Source organism: Microcaecilia unicolor, unplaced genomic scaffold (genome assembly GCF_901765095.1).
Source record: "Microcaecilia unicolor unplaced genomic scaffold, aMicUni1.1, whole genome shotgun sequence".
NCBI classification, from domain to species: domain Eukaryota; kingdom Metazoa; phylum Chordata; class Amphibia; order Gymnophiona; family Siphonopidae; genus Microcaecilia; species Microcaecilia unicolor.
This window is the reverse complement of record NW_021963055.1, coordinates 84,840-105,415: the sequence shown is the minus strand read 5'-3', so window position 1 is coordinate 105,415 and position 20,576 is coordinate 84,840. Positions and strand designations below refer to the sequence as shown.

The window sequence follows — 20,576 nt, the reverse complement described above, 5'->3', positions numbered from 1 at the left end:
GTGACACGATTTCAGCGACTATAAAGCAGCCTTTCTCTTTGTGTTTTTCTTTGCTTATAGCATTCTAAAAAATGAATTGCAGCCGATCCTTAAGAACTTGTCTTAGAGACGCTTAGAAGTACATTATCATCTCTATAGGTGGTAAACATTTTTCTGCATTTGCAAAAACTACTGGCACTGCACTTATGCTGAGCAGTTATTCAGGGGTCTTTTCACAAAGGTGTGATTTAAAAAAATGGCCTTAGCATGCTCTTACGCTGCTCTTTCCCACACACTATGGCCAGTTTTACTGCGGCCGTAAAATGGCCTGTTTTTGTATAATGCGACCGCGCCTCGAATATTGTGTTCAGTTCTGCTCACCACATCTCAAAAAAGATATAGTAGAATTAGAAAAGGTACAGAGAAGGGCAACGAAAATGATAAAGGGGATGGGACGACTTCCCTACGAGGAAAGGCTAAAGCGGTTAGGGCTCTTCAGCTTGGAGAAAAGACGGCTGAGGGGAGATATGATGGAGGTCTATAAAATAATGAGTGGTGTTGAACGGGTAGATGTGAAGCGTCTGTTCACGCTTTCCAAAAATACTAGGACTAGGGGGCATGCGATGAAGCTACAATGTAGTAAATTTAGAACGAATCAGAGAAGGTTTTCCTTCACTCAACATGTAATTAAACTCTGGAATTCGTTGCCAGAGAATGTGGTAAAGGCAGCTTAGCGGATTTTTAAAAAAGGTTTGGATAGCTTCCTAAAGAAAAATTCCATAGACCATTATTAAAGTGGACTTGGGGAAAATCCACTGCTTATTTTTGGGATAAGCAACAGGTACTTGTGACCTGGATTGGCCACTGTTGGAAACAAGATGCTGGGCTTGATGGACCTTTGGTCTGTCCCAGTATGGCAATACTTATGTAACAGGTTTGAGCAGGCGAAAGTGCAGCACCCAGAGTTGGGCGTGGGAATCTCTGCTAAGCTCAGCCCGGCCCATGCTTTATATGACAGCACTTAAAGCGGAGGCTTCCTGGCATCTAACTCTGGGCACCATTTCTAGAATCCCCCCCCCCCCTCCCTCCATCCCAGGGGACACATCTAGAAGTGGTGCCTCCTTCAGGGCTGAAAGTTTATTTTATAACAGCATCTGCGCATCGAGGGGGGGGGCAGAGCCCAAGGTGGGGGGCACATGTTTGGCCCACCTCCCCGCCGCCACTTCCGCCCCCCTGCAGCCTCTCTCCCACCCCCCCACCCCCATCGCCACGCAAAGGTACCTTGGCTGGCGGTCCCCAACCCCCGCCAGTGAAAGCATTTGACCTGCACTGGTCTCACACTGCCTGGCACCCTGTTCTGTTTTTAGTCTCTGTGCACACTCGTTTTAATGAAACTGAGCATGAGCCAATTTGAGGGGGCCAGGCCCCCGTGGCCCCCATAGCTGTGCCACTGCTGCGCATCAATTCCTTTATAGAATGATATCATAACCTGGCATTACAGCAGCCATAGACCTGGCTAACTGCAGGTGCCTGGACGTGGCAGGGACACACGTACGTTACTGTGCCCGTGGCAGGCACCGCCCAGGTCCCTTCCCTGCTCCACTATGTGAACATCTCTTTGCAATTACTCATTATGGCATGAGCTGCTGCCATTTACTTATCCGCAAAAGTGTCGATATTCTGTACATTTGCATATGCAAATAGCACACAAATGTAAACACCCCATTACACACTTCCAGTTAAACCAATTTATTTGCGTGCAAACCGTGTAAAGTTGTGCATTAAAACATTTTATTAAAATCAATGTGTGTCATGAAGCAAAAAGACCAAATGAAACAAAACTGAACTGAAACGTTTTGCCTCCAGGTCCTGCTGTACGTGATTGGGATTGTCACAATTCCTAGGAGGAGGGGAGTTCTTCCATTTTCTGCTTCCCGCCCCCCCCCCCCCTCCAATATTCCGTATTTTGCTGCTTTCAGTCCTGCCTTTCATGATAGGAAAAAGTGGAAGTAATATTGCTGGAAAATGCATTGAGCCAGATCTTTAGCTGGTGGCAGTTGGTGTTTGCTGACCACCACCACCGTTAAACCCAGAAATTCAACACCGAGCCCTGCTTGGGCTTTGACATTGAATTTCCGGACTGATTGTTATGCGGTTAACCAGGTGGGTTAAGTGCTGAACATTGACACTGAACCAGTGAAGTACTGACTCTGCCCCCGAAATGACCTCAAAATAGGGTTACCATATTTGGTCCCCCCAAAAAGAGGACACATGCCCCACTCCACCACACCCAACCCCGCCCCTGTCACATATTCCCCTCCCCCCTGTCACACACCCAGTCACCCCCCCCCCCCTCCACTCCTCTCCCCGTCACCCCACTTCCCTTACCTTACTCTACTGCCCTGGTGGTCTAGTGACCTCTTCGGGGCAGGAAAGAGCCCCCTCTTTGCTGCCCGGAGCGCTGCCCTGCATCCTGTTGCTGATCTTGGCGCCGATTCAAAATGGCCACCGAGAGTTGAAGTCTCGTGAGGTCGCTTGAACTCTCGGCAGCCATTTTGAATCAGTGCTGAGATCAGCAACAGGATGCAGGGCAGCGCTCCGGGCAGGAAAGAGGGGGCTCTTTCCTGCCCCGAAGGCGGAAGAGGTCACTAGACCACCAGGGCAGTAGAGTAGTAAGTAAGGGGAGGGGAGGGCCGGGAGGCTAGCATAGGATGGCCCACCCGCCAGCCTGCCCATTTGTCCAGAAATCCGGACAAACGGGCAGATTGGCAAAACCCACTTTGAGGACATGTCCGGGTAAATCCAGACATATGGTAAGCCTACCGCAAAATAGCCAGTTTTCAGTTCAGCACTAAGCAGGTCTTTTCTGTAGCAACTAACCGGTTAATTGCTGCTGAAAATTCATGGTTAGCCCCAGTGAGGCAATTTTAACAGGCCAGGAGCTCTTTTCTGACTGGTTAAATCTAATTGAATACCAACCCGATTGTAGCTCAAAAGGTTTTTAAAAAAAATCACCACACAATATTAGAAACAAATTCACTTGATGATGTAGATTTCGTTGTAAGCGTTATGTGTCAGGGCATCCCCTGGGCAACAACATGGATAGAGAGGCTACTGTGAGGCCAGAGTCACGCAAGGCAGTAACCACACAAGTGGAAGGAGAAAGGTCCAGGGTGCAGGAATAAGATGTGAGACAGGAGTCGAGCATGAAGCAAGCAGGAAAAGTTTGCACTGCAAATCACATAGGGAGCTGGGAGAGCAGCAGGCGCAGGTCAGTCCCACAATAAGGATGAATCATATGCAGCCTTTTTCTCTGTTGAGTGGACCCCTCTGGGAACAGTTTCTCCTACTGCCCCCTTCCTGATCACATTTCTGAGAGCTCGGGTTGCAGTTAAGTTACCCCAGCGGCTCAGCCCCAGTCTCCAGTTTTTAGCTCAAGATGCTGCAGGTTTGAATCCTGGGAAACCCTTTTTTTTTATATATATATCAATTTTTATTGATAACACTTGAACACAATACATCAAATAATTCGAACAATACATAGGAGATGTCATCAAGCTTATAATTTTTCTCCCTCTTCCCCCAACTCCCCCCCCCCCCCTCTCTATCCCCACCCTCAACTCTTTCCCACTTCCTGGGAAACCTTTTTAGTATGTAGTTTTGCTGCTCCTATATTAGGTCATGGAGATTACTTTAAAAAAAACACCTTTTAAAAAATATTGCTGCTCAATTCAAATATTACATTATGTTTCTCACTGTGCTGACCAGTCACTCGTAGCCCGATATAGCTGGTTGTGGCATCGATGCTCCACATCTGTTCTCCATTAACACTTTCTTCCAATGGCTGTACAGACCACATTTCTGAATGCCTTTTGAGAAATACATTAAATTCTCCTCTGCTGTGCATCAGATTTATAAAGCTCAGAACTAGAGGAGAAAGGATCCAGGCACAGGGGTCATCAGGTCCTTCGTCTTGAAAAACAAGTCACAAGCTATTTGATTGGCAGTGTTATAAACAAAGCAACCACTGAAAAATGTTGGGATGTGGTGTGTGTAATCACATTGTTCTCCCACTTAGAGCATTGTGTCAGCAGCTTTTAGTAAAACAATGGTAGAGCATTGTAAAGACAGGGAAACGACGGAACGGGCTGTGAACCCATTTTATGAATTCTCTGGCTCATGACACCCTTCTCTGCCTTGCATTTCACAGACTTTCGGAGTGCAACCAAAACACTGATGAGACATTTCGTACCTCAGGGTTCTGTTCTTGGTCCCCTCCTCTTTTCTATCTACACTTCTTCCCTTGGTTCATTAATCTCATCCCACGGCTTTTCCTACCATCTCTATGCTGATGACTCCCAAATCTACCTTTCTACCCCTGATATCTCACCTTGCATCCAAACCAAAGTTTCAGCGTGCTTGTCTGACATTGCTGTCTGGATGTCTCAACGCCACCTGAAATTAAATATGACCAAAACCGAGCTTCTCATTTTCCCCCCCAAACCCACCTCCCCGCTCCCCCCGTTTTCTATTTCTGTTGATGGCTCTCTCATTCTCCCTGTCTCCTCAGCTCGAAACCTTGGGGTCATCTTTGACTCTTCTCTCTCCTTCTCTGCTCATATCCAGCAGATTGCCAAGACCTGTCGTTTCTTTCTTTACAACATCCGTAAAATCCGCCCCTTTCTTTCCGAGCACTCTACCAAAACCCTCGTCCACACCCTTGTCACCTTTCGTTTAGACTACTGCAATCTGCTTCTTGCTGGCCTCCCACTTAGTCACCTCTCCCCTCTCCAGTCGGTTCAAAACTCTGCTGCCCGTCTCATCTTCCGCCAGGGTCGCTTTACTCATACTACCCCTCTCCTCAAGACCCTTCACTGGCTCCCTATCCGTTTTCGCATCCTGTTCAAACTTCTTCTACTAACCTATAAATGTACTCACTCTGCTGCTCCCCAGTATCTCTCCACACTCGTCCTTCCCTACACCCCTTCCCGTGCACTCCGCTCCATGGATAAATCCTTCTTATCTGTTCCCTTCTCCACTACTGCCAACTCCAGACTTCGCGCCTTCTGTCTCACTGCACCCTACGCCTGGAATAAACTTCCTGAGCCCCTACGTCTTGCCCCATCCTTGGCCACCTTTAAATCTAGACTGAAAGCCCACCTCTTTAACATTGCTTTTGACTCGTAACCACTTGTAACCACTCGCCTCCACCTACCCTCCTCTCTTCCTTCCCGTCCACATTAATTGATTTGATTTGCTTACTTTATTTATTTTTTGTCTATTAGATTGTAAGCTCTTTGAGCAGGGACTGTTTTTCTTCTATGTTTGTGCAGCGCTGCGTATGCCTTGTAGCGCTATAGAAATGTTAAATAGTAGTAGTAGTAGTAGTAGTAAATATCGCCAAAATCTGTCCCTTCATTGCTCCTCTTTCTCCACTACAGACTTCAGCTGCTTGATGCATCTTCCTCAAATGTAACTCCTCATCTCAAGTCTCCATGCTGGCTATTTACCTATAAAATGCGTTCACTCTACAACGGCTGCAACCCAATGTCCCAAGTTGACAAGAGCTGTTCTATATCTGCTTCTCTCTTCCTACACTCCAGGGGCGTAGCCAGACACCCAGTTTTTTTTGGGGGGGGGGCTGGGGGAGTTACTAAGCTGTGGAAAATATTGCAGCTTTCTATCACTTAATTTACTACAGGAGTCACTAACCTGAGGTAACTCAGTACTGCAGATTAGTAAATGCCATGGTAAATGAATAAATCGACTTGTGTTCAAACTCACAAGCTGTTGGGTTTTTTTTTTCCCCCCCTGGAGCATCAAGCCACTAAGACACGACCTGATGCTCCAGAGAACCTTCTTATAAAGGGCTGGTGCATAAAGGAGGAACCCCCAAGAAGGACTTCCCCACTCTCTGCATAGCCACCCCCTGGACCAGTCTCCAGAATCTCTAATAGTGGAGGCAGGAGCAAATCCCTAGTCACATAAGGCAGATGGTAGTATTACCTCCAACACTGTTCTCTTGTCTGTTCACACATGGAATTTCTATCTGTAAGGATTCCATGTTTCTCAGAATTGTTATTCTGTTTGACTCAATGGCCTTGTTAACGTAAGGGCTACATGGAAACGTGACCCCTGGCTGTAGTACTGCAAGACCTACTACCAGGAGTCACCGAGGCCATTTTGGAAGAAGGGAACTGGCAGGAGCAGGAGTGACTAAGGATTGGTGCTGCCTGTATCACTAGGGATCAGGGATTCTACTAAGGTAGACCTGGGGAGGGGATCTTCTGGTGGGGGTTTACCACTAAGGGGGGCCTTCAGGTTGGAGGGGGGACTCAAGGAGAGGTTTGGCTTGGGGAACGGCACACTGAGCAGTATTCCTTTGTTCAGGTGCTGCCACTTTAAAATGTGGCCTGGGAGCATCGGGACTTGGCTTGGTGGCCCAATGGTCCCGGGTGGCCATAGCATGGCTTTCAGTGAAGCCGCGTTATAGTGTTTACATAGTAATGAGCTGCTTTACATGCATTTGCATTTATGTAATGCAGAGTAACCTAAATAACACTGTATTAGTGTACCACAATCTGCATTTACAGCCCTTTACAACTCATTTAAGGGGCAGGTAATGTAGGTTAGTTGTCCTAATGCAGCTTGATAGAAACCCCCTCAATCACAGCTGTTACTCCACATTTGAGACTTAACGTTTTGCCTTGTTCTTGTAATTCTAGTGGGTCGTTTAGTCTCACAAAGTACCGTTTTAAGCCACCTCTTCTGGGTGTCAGTTTGGGGTCTCGGACAGTAGACCTCTCTAATGCGCTGTGCGTGCCCTGATAACGCTAGAACAAGGAGACTGGGTGGCCTCCATCTGTTCCTTGTAGAGAGCAGCTTCCAGTCTGATCCCAGCAGAAGAATGAAATCTAATAGCACCTGCATTCTTGTTTTTCAGCCTGGTTTATGTATGTTTCCTTTCACAATGACATTTTTTTTATTCTTGGGGAAACAACAAGCAGCGGGGAAAACATAATTGCACTGATTTTCAGAAGTGCTGTAGCCCCTACTGATCTGATCTACTGCAAGACATGAATCAGAAAAATTCTATTAAAAAATCTCTTGAATGGCTGACACACGAGTATTATTTGTGATGATTAATTTGACTTGGTCATTATGAATAGAGACAGGTCTGAAAAAAATTGCATTTCATTCCCCACTGAATTCATAAAATTACTGTACACCATAATAAGAAGTTATACTTGACAGGATTTCACTACTGGATAAGGCAATTTTCAAAACGGAGAAGGGGGGGAAAGAGAATGTGAAGGAAGGAGAGGAATCTGCCTTCGAATGTTTTCCGTTCCTTTCTCTTGTATATCTTAAAATTCTTTAAAACGCACCGTTGCTGGTTTGGTAAAAGAAAAAGAGGGAATACCACAGTAGTTAATAATAGTAATAACCACGATAATAGTTATTGTTTCTCACCAAGTAATGCTAGGTGTACCTCGTGGCATTACTGGAATTATTTCAGCTTCAATCTCTTCGGGCCGCGATAGCAGTTCCCGCGTGGCAATTCCGACAGAGCCCATTCAAAGTGGCCCTTTATTAAGACTAATGAAAACAGTTCACATAGAACCATGAATTACAAATAACAGGTCTGTTATTCCAGGAAACAGTGGGGGCCTCTCAATGATATATTTTTCTTGCTTGTGTTCTTTAACTCTCTCCCCCCCCCTCCACCCCCCATTTGAAGTATCCTTATTATTCGATCGATACAACAATGTTCCAAAATTGTTTTTGACATTGGAATTATTTTAATATGGCTAATCCTACTGTACCTTTAATCAGGACCTGCTCATCTGCAAAGCTACGAAAAAAAAAAATGAGTGGAAATGATTTGGAACAAGTGACAGGTTGCAATAAGTTCCCTATTTTATTCTTTTGCATTTGTAAACCTTCTACATAATTATGCCGGTTAATGTAATAAATACAGCAAAACCGATTCCTCTGGGGGTCCAGTCTGCAAGTTTTGGCCTGTATTCAATAAGAAAATGACTAATGAGGACATTGCAGGTCCCCCAGAGGTCGCCATGTGGCGGGATGCAGAGTTTGTTGTTCTTAATTGAGAAGCATTAAGGGTTATATGTTGGGGCTCTTTAGGGACCTCGGGACTGGGTGTGGATAAGCTAGTGTGGCTTTTTCCACAGCTTTCACTGTAAGGGAGCTCTGATTCAGTGACGCGTCAAATCTAAATATACCATGGCATAAATAGCTCTATTTAAATATTTTGTGGAACTTGAGGTACCAGATGTGAGCCAATAATATCTGAGTCAATATTTAAATCTTACAGGCAATATTTTACGTACATTCAGTGCTTCTCCCTGTAGAAAAAAATGTTCTATTCGATGTGGAAACACAAAAGAATAAAACCTTTTTTCCCAAGAAACATCTTCCGCACCCTCGTACAATCACTAGTGATAAGTCACCTGGACTACTGTAACGCTCTGTACGCAGGCTGTAAAGAACAGACCATTAAAAAACTCCAAACAGCCCAGAACACCGCAGCCCTACTCATCTTTGGAAAAACCAAATACGAAAGTGCGAAGCCCATAAGAGAGAAACTGCACTGGCTCCCGCTCAAGGAACGAATTGAGTTCAAGATCTGCACGACCGTACACAAAATCATTCACGCAGATGCCCCACTCTACATGCTAAACTTATTAGACTTACCGCCCAGAAATGCCAGAAGATCAGCCCGCAAGTTCCTCCATTTGAACCACCCCAGCTGTAAAGGAATCAAATACAAACAGGCATACGCTACTACCTTTGCTTATAAAAGCACACAGATATGGAACGCACTACCCATGGCCTTAAAAACCACGGACAACTTAACCAACTTTCGCAGCGAAGGGCGACTAAAATGATAGAGGGGATGGGACGACTTCCCTATGAAGAAAGACTAAGGAGGCTAGGGCTTTTCAGCTTGGAGAAGAGACGGCTGAGGGGAGACATGATAGAGGTATATAAAATAATGAGTGGGGTGGAACAGGTGGATGTGAAGCGTCTGTTCACGCTTTCCAAAAATACTAGGACTAGAGGGCATGCGATGAAACTACAGTGTAGTAAATGTAAAACAAATCGGAGAAAATGTTTCTTCACCCAACGCGTAATTAAACTCTGGAATTCATTGCCGGAAAATGTGGTGAAGGCGGTTAGCTTAGCAGAGTTTAAAAAGGGGTTGGACGGTTTCCTAAAGGACAAGTCCATAAACCGCTACTAAACGGACTTGGAAAAATCCAAAATCCCAGGAATAACATGTATAGAATGTTTGTACGTTTGGGAAGCTTGCCAGGTGCCCTTGGCCTGGATTGGCCGCTGTCGTGGACAAGATGCTGGGCTCGATGGACCCTTGGTCTTTTCCCAGTATGGCATTACTTATGTACTTATGTAAATCTTTGAAGACACATCTCTTCAACAAGGCTTACAAAAGACATTCTTAATTGAACAAATCACTCCTTTTACCACCCAAGTGCTTTAAAACACCTCTCACACGACCTTACCTAATACCTTTCCATCTAAACCCTCATCTACCTTCAGCTTATTATCGATTGTATCTAAGTTTATGTAATGACTATATCATATTAACATCCTGTAAGCCACATTGAGCCTGCAAAAAGGTGGGATAGTGTGGGGTACAAATGCAATAAAATAAATACATAAATAAAGTGGTAATGCTGAGTACATATACAGACCACTGACTGCTGCTGGCTATGCGGATAATGTGATATTCAGCCACTCCTCATGGAACTGAGTGGTACAACTTAGGACAGCTTTTTTCCTGAGCAGTGCCTGGTTGTCACCTTGGGTCTACAACCTCCAATGCGAGACATCTTGGTGGCAGCAACAAAACCTTTCATCAGATGTTCGTATGCATTTAAATGATTTTCAGTCCGGTGTTTTGCTAACAGATAACACCACACTACCTACATCTTCCTTATCAACTGAGGTTGCAAACATCTCTCAGAGTTGCATCTCAGCACAGTCCACAGCTTATGTTCTCCTAGGCAGAGCTTGGGATTTGCACCATCTAATAATTTTGTGATTCATGAAGGGGATTTTTGATGTACCAGTGGTCTGACAGGTGCCTCGTGAACTGGAATGTTCTTGCATCGCTAATGAAGCTTCCATTTGAGCCCATGGAGTCCTCATCTTTCAAGTATCTATCCATTACTTTTTCTACCTGTTGGTCCATCTGAAGATTATCACAAAGGTATTCCATCCCCAATTCTGTATCACTCTGTTGTGTTTTTTCCAGCTGAAATGCATGACCCTGCATTTTTTAGCATTAAATCTTAGCTGCCAAATTCTAGGCCATTCTGTAAGCTTTGCTAGGTCCCTCGTCATGTTATCCACACCACCAGGGGTGTATTTACCCTATTGCAGATTTTGGTATCATCCGCAAAGAGACAAACTTTACCACAGAGTCCTCCTACGATATAGCTTACAAAAATGTTTTTAGAAAACTAGAGCAAGAACCAATCCCTGTGGCACACCACTGGTAACACTCTTTTCCTCAGAGTGAACTCTGTTTATCACTATCCTTTTTCGCCTTCCATTCAACCAGTTTCTAACCCAGTCAGTCACTTTAGGACACATACCAAGGGCACTCAGTTTATTTAACAGTCACCTTAGCAGAACTGTGTCAAAGGCTTTGCTAAAATCTAAGTACACCACATCCAGTGCTCTCCCTAAACCCAACTCCCTGCTCACTCAGTAAAAAAAAAAATCAATCAGATTCACATGACAAGACCTACCTCTAGGAAAACCATGCTGTCTTGGGTCCTGTAGTCCATTGGACTCCAAAAGCCGCCCTGTCCTGTGATTGAGAAGCATCTCCATTAATTTACTCCCCACAGAGGTCAGAGTAGCCACCTTTGGTTCCCAACCTCTTCCTCACTTCTTTGGTGGTGATCCTTGTTTCATCAGGAAAGCCTGGTACAACAGGTGATTGGAATTCTTCATCTGCATTTTCAGAAATAATAATTGGCAACTTTGACCAGATATTTCTCAAGACATAGTTTAAAGCAGGGGCATAGCCGGACCTCGGCGGGAGGGGGGGCCAGAGCCCAAAGTGGTGGGGGGGCACATTTTAGCCCACCTCCCCCAGCCACCGCCCCTCTCCCACTGCTTTCGATGCCACCACCGCAAGATACCTTTGCTGGTGGGGGTCCCCATCCCCCGCCAGCTGAAGCGTTTATCTGTTCCGTGCTGGTCTCGCACTTGCTTCCTCTCCTGTTTTCAGTGCGCCATGCACTGCATGCTCGTTTTAATGGAACAGCCGATTTTTCGGGGGGCATGGCCCCCCAGAGCTATACCATTGGTTTAAAGCAGCTTCAGATAATTGAAGATATAGAGGCATATTTTCAAAGCACTTTGGGAGGCTAAGTGCTTTGAAAATGAGCTTGATAGTCAGTTTTAGTGACTTTTTGCCAGCGGGTCTCTCTGGTGGTGGTCATGATTCTGTAGTTTCTTCCCACAGATATACTTTGTTTTTCTGTACTTGAAGGCAGGCACCAGTCTGTTTAAATTTATACCCAGCTGAATTCACTTGCAACAGCACTAGCAGGTTAAGATGAAAAGCGATCGTCCTGTGGTTCAGTTTGGGAATGGGCACTCAGTGGCCATCTGTGATGAGCACTGGCTTTGCAAATTGCTTGAAGCTTTCCGAAGAGAAGAATTAACATTGGAACCAATATTGAACGCATAATTGCTTATTCATTACTTCTCGGCACCTTAACTCACAAAGGGAGAGGAGGTAGTTATTAAGGTGTGTTACGGCTATTATAATACATGTTATTTGCCCCCTAACATATGTAGAATGGCATCCTTGACCTGTACTTGTGTGTATCTGCTTGTCTCATGTAAGCCACATAAAACTGAGTTGCCAACTCGGGTGATTGTGGGATATAAATCCAGTAAATTGAAATATTACCATAACACATCCTATATAATAATTTGCACCTCCAACGTTCTACGTCTGGATGCCTGGGTTCGTAACACAATTCCCATTGGTCCACCCTCGCGTCTGAACGTGATGACATCAGAGGGCGGATCAATGAGAGGGAAGGGAAACCAGCACCAGCCAGCCACAGAACGTTGGAGGTGAGGATACAATCGCGGGAGAATCGCCCCCCCTGCCTCCCCCCATGTCCTCCGAGTTTCAGGCCCTCCCTCCCTCTCCCTCTCTCTCTCTCTCTCCCCTCCGAGTGGCAGCCCAACCTGCGTTGCCCGCCCTCTTCTCCCAGTCCTCTGCCTGCCCCTCACCTTCCTGCTTGCCGGCCTGAATTTAAAAGTTCTTACCTCGTGGTCCGGCGGCAGTAGTGAAAGTTGAGCAGGCACGGTGCTTCAGCCTGCCTTCCCTTCTGTCTCAGCTCTGCCTCTGGTCTCACCCTCATTTTCTGTTTCTGGAAGGACCAGACCAGAGGCAGAGCTGAGACAGAAGGGAAGGCAGGCTGAAGCGCCATGCCTGCTCAACTTTCACTGCTGCCGCCGGACCCCGAGGTAAGAACTTTTAAATTCAGGCCGGGGGGCCTGGAACTCGGAGGAGAGAGAGGGAGGGAGGGAGGCCTGCCTGGAACTCGGAGGAGAGGGGAGCCTGGAACTCAGAGGAGAGGGAGGGGGGCCAAGCTGGAACTCGGAGGGTAACCTTGCTAGCGCCCGTTTCATTTGTGTGAGAAGTGGGCATGTTTTACTAGTGTTTATATAAGATGCTGTAGGATACATTCGATGAGGTGCAAAGCAGACAAACCCATGCAAAACAATTCATTAATATGTAAAAAATTAGATAATGCAACTTGCAGTGAACACCACAATTTGTGTTATTCCAGGAAAAATAGAATTATTAGTCGGGAGCATCGGGCAGCTAACACACAACCTGATGCTCCTGGGCTACATCTTAAAGGGCCAGGCAGAAAAGCTTAATTTCCCCTTATCCCCCCTCCCCAAAGCCACTCCAAAAATATATCCCCTCTATCACATTTACCCCCCTCCCCACAAGAGGACTGCCTTTCCCACAAAGACCCCCACCCCATGCTCCCATAGGACCCCTGGTGTCCATGGGTTTGAGGAAGGAGCAATTCCTAGTTCCTTCTGCCCCTGCCAGCTCTGAGTTCAAAATGGTACCAGAGACCCCTAGCAGTAGATTCATGGGTCTAGCCCTCATACAACAAACGACTCCGTGGTGAACTAAGATGTGATAAAAGCCCAACTTTTAGTGTACCTTAATGATTACCCCTCCACACCTGTCCAGATTATATATATATGTATAAAGAGAGAGGCTAAAACTGAGGCAGGGTGAAGCAGCACTGGTACGTCTTAATTCTGTTCTGGACTGTACCAAGTGCTGTGCAAGCAGGGCCAGCTGCACAGGGCCCAGGGAGGTGGGGGCATCAAAATTCTACCCATCCATTGTCTTGGCAACAGCACAGTGGGTGGGATGGAGCCACAAGGGGGTGTGTCACACAGGGTGCCATTCCAGCTCGGTTTGGTCCCGATCGTATAACCTAGATCAGTGATGGCGAACCTTTCAGAGACCGAGTGCCCAAATAGCAACCCAAAATCTAATTATTTATCGCAAAGTGCCAACAGGGCAATTTAACTCATTATGGGCGGGGTCACCTCATGACTCCACCCCTATGATGGCCACACCCCTTACTCCAGCCATGGCGCATATAAGCAGACATCATTGAAAATATTATACTAGTATAGGAGAAAAAAATAACATGATTTTTTTCATTATAAATCATTTCTGTAAGCTGTTACAGCTCCAGTATACCCAGTGCAAAATAAGACAGCAGATGTAAGTTCTCCAATTCGACCTATTCCAAACACTAAAATGAAAATAAAATGATTTTTTTCTACCTTTGTTGTCTGGTGATTGGTCCTGTTCTCTTAACTCCGTTTCCAGGCTTCCTTTCCATTTATTTCTTTACTTTCCTCCTTTCTTCTTCATTTCTTGCCCTCCATCCATGTGCAGTTTTTCTCCTCCCTGCCCTCCCCTCTATCCACCCATGTCCAGCCACCCTCCTCTCCCCCCTGCCCAACCACCCACCCAGCACCAGGCCGGTCTCCCTCCCTCCCACCCAGCAACAGGCATCAGGCCACCCACCCACCCAGCACTCCCACCCAGCACCAGACCACTCACCCAGCACCAGGCACCAGACAGGCCGGCCACCCACCCCAGCACCAGGCCTGCCTCCCTCCCTCCCACCCACCCACCCAGCAGTAGGCACCAGGCATTCCTCCCTCCCACCCGGCACTAGCCCGCCCGGCCTCCATCCCTCCCTCCGAGCACGAAATTTAAAAGTCTTCCCTTGTCGGAGTTAAGGCGGCGAGACCAGAGCTTGAGAGACGGAAGGCTGAAGGAGGCGCGCTGAGCCAGCAGCTTGCTTTTCGCTGCTACTGCTGACGCCGCCTTAACTCCGACAAGGGAAGACTTTCAAATTTCATGCTCGGAGGGAGGGATGGAGGCCGGGTGGGCTGGTGCCAGGTGGGAGGGAGGAAGGCCTGGTGCTGGGTGGGTGGGAGGGACGACGGAGGGCTGGAACTAGCTGAGGCGACGGCCAGTGCTCGTGCCATCTGTGGCACGCGTGCCATAGGTTCGCCATTACTGACCTAGATGCTCACATTTGTAAATGTTTCGAATACTAGCATTCGTTCGCATAAATAGAACCAGGCTGCCTAAGTGTCATTCTGCAAATGCAGAGTTCAGATTTACAAGCATGACGCACATAGGGATACAGGGCTGGCCCAACCTTAGGCAAGACTAGGAGGTTGCCTAGGGCATAAGTACATAAGTAATGCCACACTGGGAAAAGACCAAGGGTCCATCGAGCCCAGCATCCTGTCCACGACAGCGGACAATCCAGGCCAAGGGCTCCTGGCGAGCTTCCCAAATGTACAAACGTTCTATACATGTTATTCCAGGTATAGAAAAGCCTGCATTGGCCGGCAAGTGACTACCACGAGTTTGCTATTACCGTTTTTACATTTTTTTTATTAGCATTGAGGATGCTGCTGGATATTTCTTTGTAGTTTCTCTAGGTGGGTAGTCAGCAGTTTTACTTACTGTTAAGCAGAAATGTGATATCATATTATTTATCAGTTGCTACAGAGAAAGCCGTGGGCCCCAGAACATGTGGTTATCCAGATGCTTAGGTGCTACTACAGCAAATATTTGTCGAGGTGAGGACTGGTTTGTACACACATCGTAGAAGCAGGACAGCTCACGGGTGGATAGTCAAAGCCATTTAAGCAGCCAAGAGAGGCTCCTGGCCAGTTAAATCGATTGTACGGGGCTGTCCGTTGACAAGTTAGTGCTACTGAATATGACCACAGATCACTATAGTGGAAAGCAGATATTTTGTGGGTGGTCCAGGGATGGAGTCCACACTTAATGCGGATACGTTGCTGATATTCTGCACCTAACCATCTACTTTAACCGGACAAATCAGTCCTATCTTTATCCAGTTTCGCTCAGGTGGTTAAGTGCTGAATATTGCACTTAACTGTATAAGAGAGAGCCGGACGTATAAACCTGGATATTCAAGCCGGAGCCCGGAAATGGGTTGGGATTGAGTATCTGGGCGTGTAACCCCAGCGGTGGACAAAAAAAACCCCCACTGACTGCCACCAACTGAATATTTATCCCTCAGTCTTTTCATAGGAACATGAGCAGAAGTGTAATTGTAAGAATACTTTTAATTTATGTAGCGCACATCCAAACAGGATGCCAATCCACTGTACAATTTAGTATTTCAGAAACATACATGCATCCACCTCTGGGGTGGATGGCCTGGGACCACACGTCTGGCATCCGGACTCCATGAAAACTTCCAAAGGGGTGAGTAGATGAATGAAAGTATTATTCTTATCGAATGACGGTTGTTACACTGAAGCAGTAGAAGTTGAAATGACTCCCCCCTTCCCTCCCCCCAAAGACCACACCAAAAAAAGTATATACTAATTTTCCCCGGCCAGTGCAGGAGTCACATTTCTACTCCAGTAATAAATAATGCTGGTTAGAAAGCCCTCACTACCTTTACTAATATTGGACAACGTTACCATGTGCTTTAATTTGCAAGTACCCTGGCTTTCCCCCTCACTCTTTATTCCCTCCCCCTCCCAAACTCAGCTCAGCCATTGCAACACTTGGAGGCTGGGAGCAAAAGACATAGCTGCCCGCTACTGAGGATCCTGAGTCCGGCTACTGGCAGTCACTGATCTATTTATTTAGTGGAGAACTGTAGGTTAGGTTTTAGGAAAGACAACCTCCACAATCAGCGGAGGTGGTCAAAGGAAGGAGGAGTCACCAAAGAAATCAAACATCAAATTTATTGAGGGGAGACCCAACTTGACCAAGTTTTGGCTTACAGCCTGCATCAGGGGTCATCCAGCCCTCAACAATAAATACACACATGGTCAACTTTATGGTCAGTACTTGTACACATCTCAGTAGCAGAAGGTTGTTTTAGTATCCTATTGAGACGTGCATAAGGAGTGACCATAAAGTTGACCACATGTATTAATTGTTGAGAGCTGGATGACCCTTGATTCAGGCTGTAAGCTGAAACTTGGTCAAGTCAGGTCTTTCCTCTGTAAATGTGATGTTTGATTTCTTTGGTGGCTCCTTCCCTTGACCACCTCTGCTGTTTTGGTTAGATTTTAGGAACCCCAAGTATTTGATTTGATCATAAAAAGTCCAGTCTCATCTGGCTTGATCTAGTGTGTGTTTGGTTTGAGGAGCTCTCAGAAGTGTTGTCAATGTCATTGTATATTCATAAGCCCAACAAACAGGCTATTCCCATCCGACTCTAAGCTTTGTGGAGTCTGTTTGGTTATTGGTTAAATCATTACAGCTTTTTTTCAGTCCTTCTGTTAGAAGCAATGTAAGAACAGTCTACAGGGCAGTCTTGCTCAGGCTACTTTATCGGCTCATTTTCTTTACCAGACTGGTACTAGCCACAAAGCATTTTTTTTCCTTCATTTGGTACATAGCTACTACATTTATGATTTTATGCATGTTGTAAACAGGCCCGCTGTTCCAGTATGTGGGGGGAGGAAGCCGCCTCCCACGAATAGACAGATCTCCACAAATTGCCACCAGTGGATACTTTAAAATATTCATTTTTCAAGTTAATGACAAACACTTCAGTCCAGAGCCCTGGGTCAGGGCTTTCCCGGCAGGGCTGTTCTGCCTCTCTTAGTGTACAAGCCAGCAAACACAAAGTCTCTGCCCCTTTCTTGAAGGGCTGCAATAGTCCTTTGAAAATCCCTCCTTTTCAAAGTCAGTAGCAAAATCTGTACTTGCCTCCAAGCAGGGTTTCCCCCCTCCTGCCCAAACAAGTCTTTCAGATTCCACATAGTCCTTCCAAAATAATCAGGGTGCAGCTTGGGGGAGAACCAGGCTTGTAACTCATCCAGCAACCTCCCCCAACAGTCAGGGTTTCCTCACAGCAAACAGGTCTCCCAAAAGAAAACAGGCTTCATTCTTTAAACAGGGTTTAACTCAAAATACCTTCCAAAAAAATATAGTTTCAAACCTTCAGGTGCTTTTCTCCCCAGGCACTCAAGCTCCCATTCCCTTCTGGTTTTTTCTCCCTGCTCAGCTGCCTGATTAACCCCCTTCTTCCATCCAATCCCTCCAATCCCTCCTCCTGCTTCTCACCCCACCCCTCCCTATTACAGGTGGGCAGCATGATACACTGATTGTGGGTCCAGGGGGACTGGGCTCCTTCATTCTCCCTCCCTCTTGTGGTCAGAGACGGTATATGGCCAGCTTGCCTATCCCCTGGGCTCTCACTGCTGGGACTGAAAATGCATTCTGGGAGATGTAGTTTAGGGTTTTGCTGCTTCACAATGTATTTTCTAAAGTATAATTTATATGTGAAAATATGTGCATGCTCCCAAGCAGATATATGTCTGCAACCGTAATCTAGGCATGATTTCTGCCACTTTTCCCCTAGTTTTACACAGACATATAGGTGCCTATGGCCCTTACTTTATTAATGTCTAAAACCGCAGTACATCCTTATGGCAAGGGGAAATTGGACGTGTTTTGGGCAGGACTAGAAGGGAGCCAAAATATGGACATCCAACTCTGATTTCAGAAGGAAAAGGGATGTCTATATCCAAAAAAATGGTTGATGTTATTTAGACCTGGTACGTGGCACGTCTAGGTTAGAGAAAGGTGCTCTGATTGACCAGTTCTCCACTGGAAGGATTAAAGAAGTCACAGTAGATATTTTTCTGATCCTGAAGGGCTCACAATTTAAAAAAAAAAAAAAAAAAAAAAAAAAAGCAAATAAAAACCACACACACAAAGTGCCACACTGAAATTTGAACTGGGGTCCTCTAGTCCTTACCTCATTACTCTAACCATTAGGCTCCTCCTCCACACGGACGTCTATGTAGCCATTTTATTACATTGACGTTCCTCTGTCCCCGTCCCTTTTTTTGCCCCGTTCATAGTTTGGACCTTTCAGTTTGTGAAATGGATCTTCATTCTGGATGTAACCAGCCCATGGACATCCATTTCTCATTCATTTTTCAACAGGATCTGCCGATGTACATTTTGTTCTAAATACATGGGGAAATGGATGTCCATAAGCAACATACCGACTTGGATGGTCTTATTCTGAGTTGAATATCTTTTCTAAAATGTTCCTCATGTCTTTAGGCTAAAAATAGGTAACCTAGGTCTGAAGACACCTATTATAAAATAGATAGCCAAGTGTAGTCTAAAATGTGTGTGTCGGGGGTGGGGGAGGGTGGAGAGAAGGGGTCAGTATTCGGAAGGATTTATCCAGTTAACCTTTGACCAGACATTGAGATTTGAGGCTATCCATTTAAAAAGAGAAGGAATCAGAGACATGGCAGGGTGGGTTCAAACTTTAGTTACATTGCAGTGATAGTCAACCATTGTCCAATTAAAGTTATCTGGTAAATTAGTTGCAGGCAGAGCATGCCTAAGAGCACTGACTTATCCAAATATGTTTTCAAGCATCCAGATTAAGGCATTGAGAATATGTTGTTTGCATATCTTTATCCAGATGCCTTTCAGCTAAATATTGGCTCCATTATTTTTATTGTATAGTTGACAGTGGGCTTCTAAGCAGAGTACCACCACCCTGTCTCGCACTTGTTCACCCTGTATGAAGTGTCTCCTGCATACTTTTACATTCTAGGTGAGACAAAAGCTGATCATGTTAGTGTGAGGTATGAGAACAATTAGAGACCATTGGGGTAATGCATGAGACCAAAAACGTTATAGGGAACGATAAGGGATGATACTAGCAGTGGTGTAGCTAAGGGGGGGCACCGGGGGAGCAGCTGCTCCCCCAAACGGAGTTCTGCTGGTGCTGACGCCTATTTTTTTCTCAATGTGTTGCATTGAAAATGTGCGCTGGCGGAAGTCCGCTCTCACGCCGCTTTCGCTCCCCCCGCACCGTCAACCCGGCTCCGCTTCTGGATACTAGGAGGTAGAAGGCGATGGATTGTTATGAAGCAGTCTTTGGAAGAGAGAAAGCTTTTTAGCCACTTCCTGAAGCTAAGGTAGCTTCTTTTCTGTTCTGATGGCAGTAGGTATGGAATAGACTTCCTGAGCCCTTACGCCAAGCCCCCTCCCTACCCATCTTCAAATCCCTCTTCAATGTTGCTTTCGGCACCTAACCTTTATACCTTTCAGGAAATCTAGACTGCCCCAATTTGACTGACTGTACATTTGTCCTTTAGATTGTAAGCTCCTTTGAGCAGGGACTGTCCTTCTATGTTAAATTGTACAGCGCTGCGTAACCCTAGTAGCGCTTTAGAAATGTCAAGTAGTAGTAGGTAGAGACTTCCATATTTTACCTCCAAGTACAGGGAATATAGAACTGAAAATCTTCTGATTACGAATTGTCTTTTGAAACGGTGGTGTTAGCATCAGTTATTCTTTGTCTGTTAGACTGGACCATACGTAGCGAAGTGGTCTTAGTTAGCAGTTCAGAGGTCAAACCCTGTAAGATTTGAAAAACTAAACAAGCAGCTTTGAACCTGAGTCTTTCTGCTATGGGAAGCCAGTGCAGTTTGTTTAGATGAGTTGAAACACTAGTATATCTTATTCAATCTTTATATTAGTCTAGCAGCTGTATTCTGTATGATTTGCATTTTTTTTTTCTGATATTAACACTTAATACCAAGAAATAGAACGTTACAGTAATCCAAGTGAGGTAGGACTAATGTGGACCTAGTAGTGCAAAGGCGGTTTGGTCGAGGAATGATCTGACTAGACGTAGCTGTCTCATTTGAGGGACTGGTTGGTTCTGGTTTCAGTTATAGCGGTAAAGTGCTAAATACTGGACTTAAGTACTAAGCATTAGCCATCAGTGCCGATACCTGGACTTGGGCTGGCATTGAATATCCGTGTTGAACCACCTGTGGTGGTCGGCAAAATGCTGATCACCACCTGCTGAATATCGAACCCATAATTAAAATTGCTAGCTCCTGAGTTTTCTTGACCTCTGTTTGATCTTGAATTACTAGCAGAATAGTAATATGGAACAAAAAAAAGC

The 20,576-nt window shown here is 45.7% G+C and overlaps 1 protein-coding gene across 1 annotated transcript in view; it reads left to right on the top strand.

The window, feature by feature from the left end:
* The window catches only part of LOC115458852 (TOX high mobility group box family member 2-like), a gene marked incomplete at its 3' end in the record, with an annotated part of 179,877 nt that overhangs the window by 141,074 nt on the left and 18,227 nt on the right, over window positions 1-20,576 (top strand). Inside the window, exon 3 of the mRNA XM_030188688.1 lies at window positions 15,779-15,868. Within this exon, the coding sequence (XP_030044548.1) occupies window positions 15,779-15,868 (90 nt within the window). The remainder of the gene's footprint in view (window positions 1-15,778; window positions 15,869-20,576) is intronic.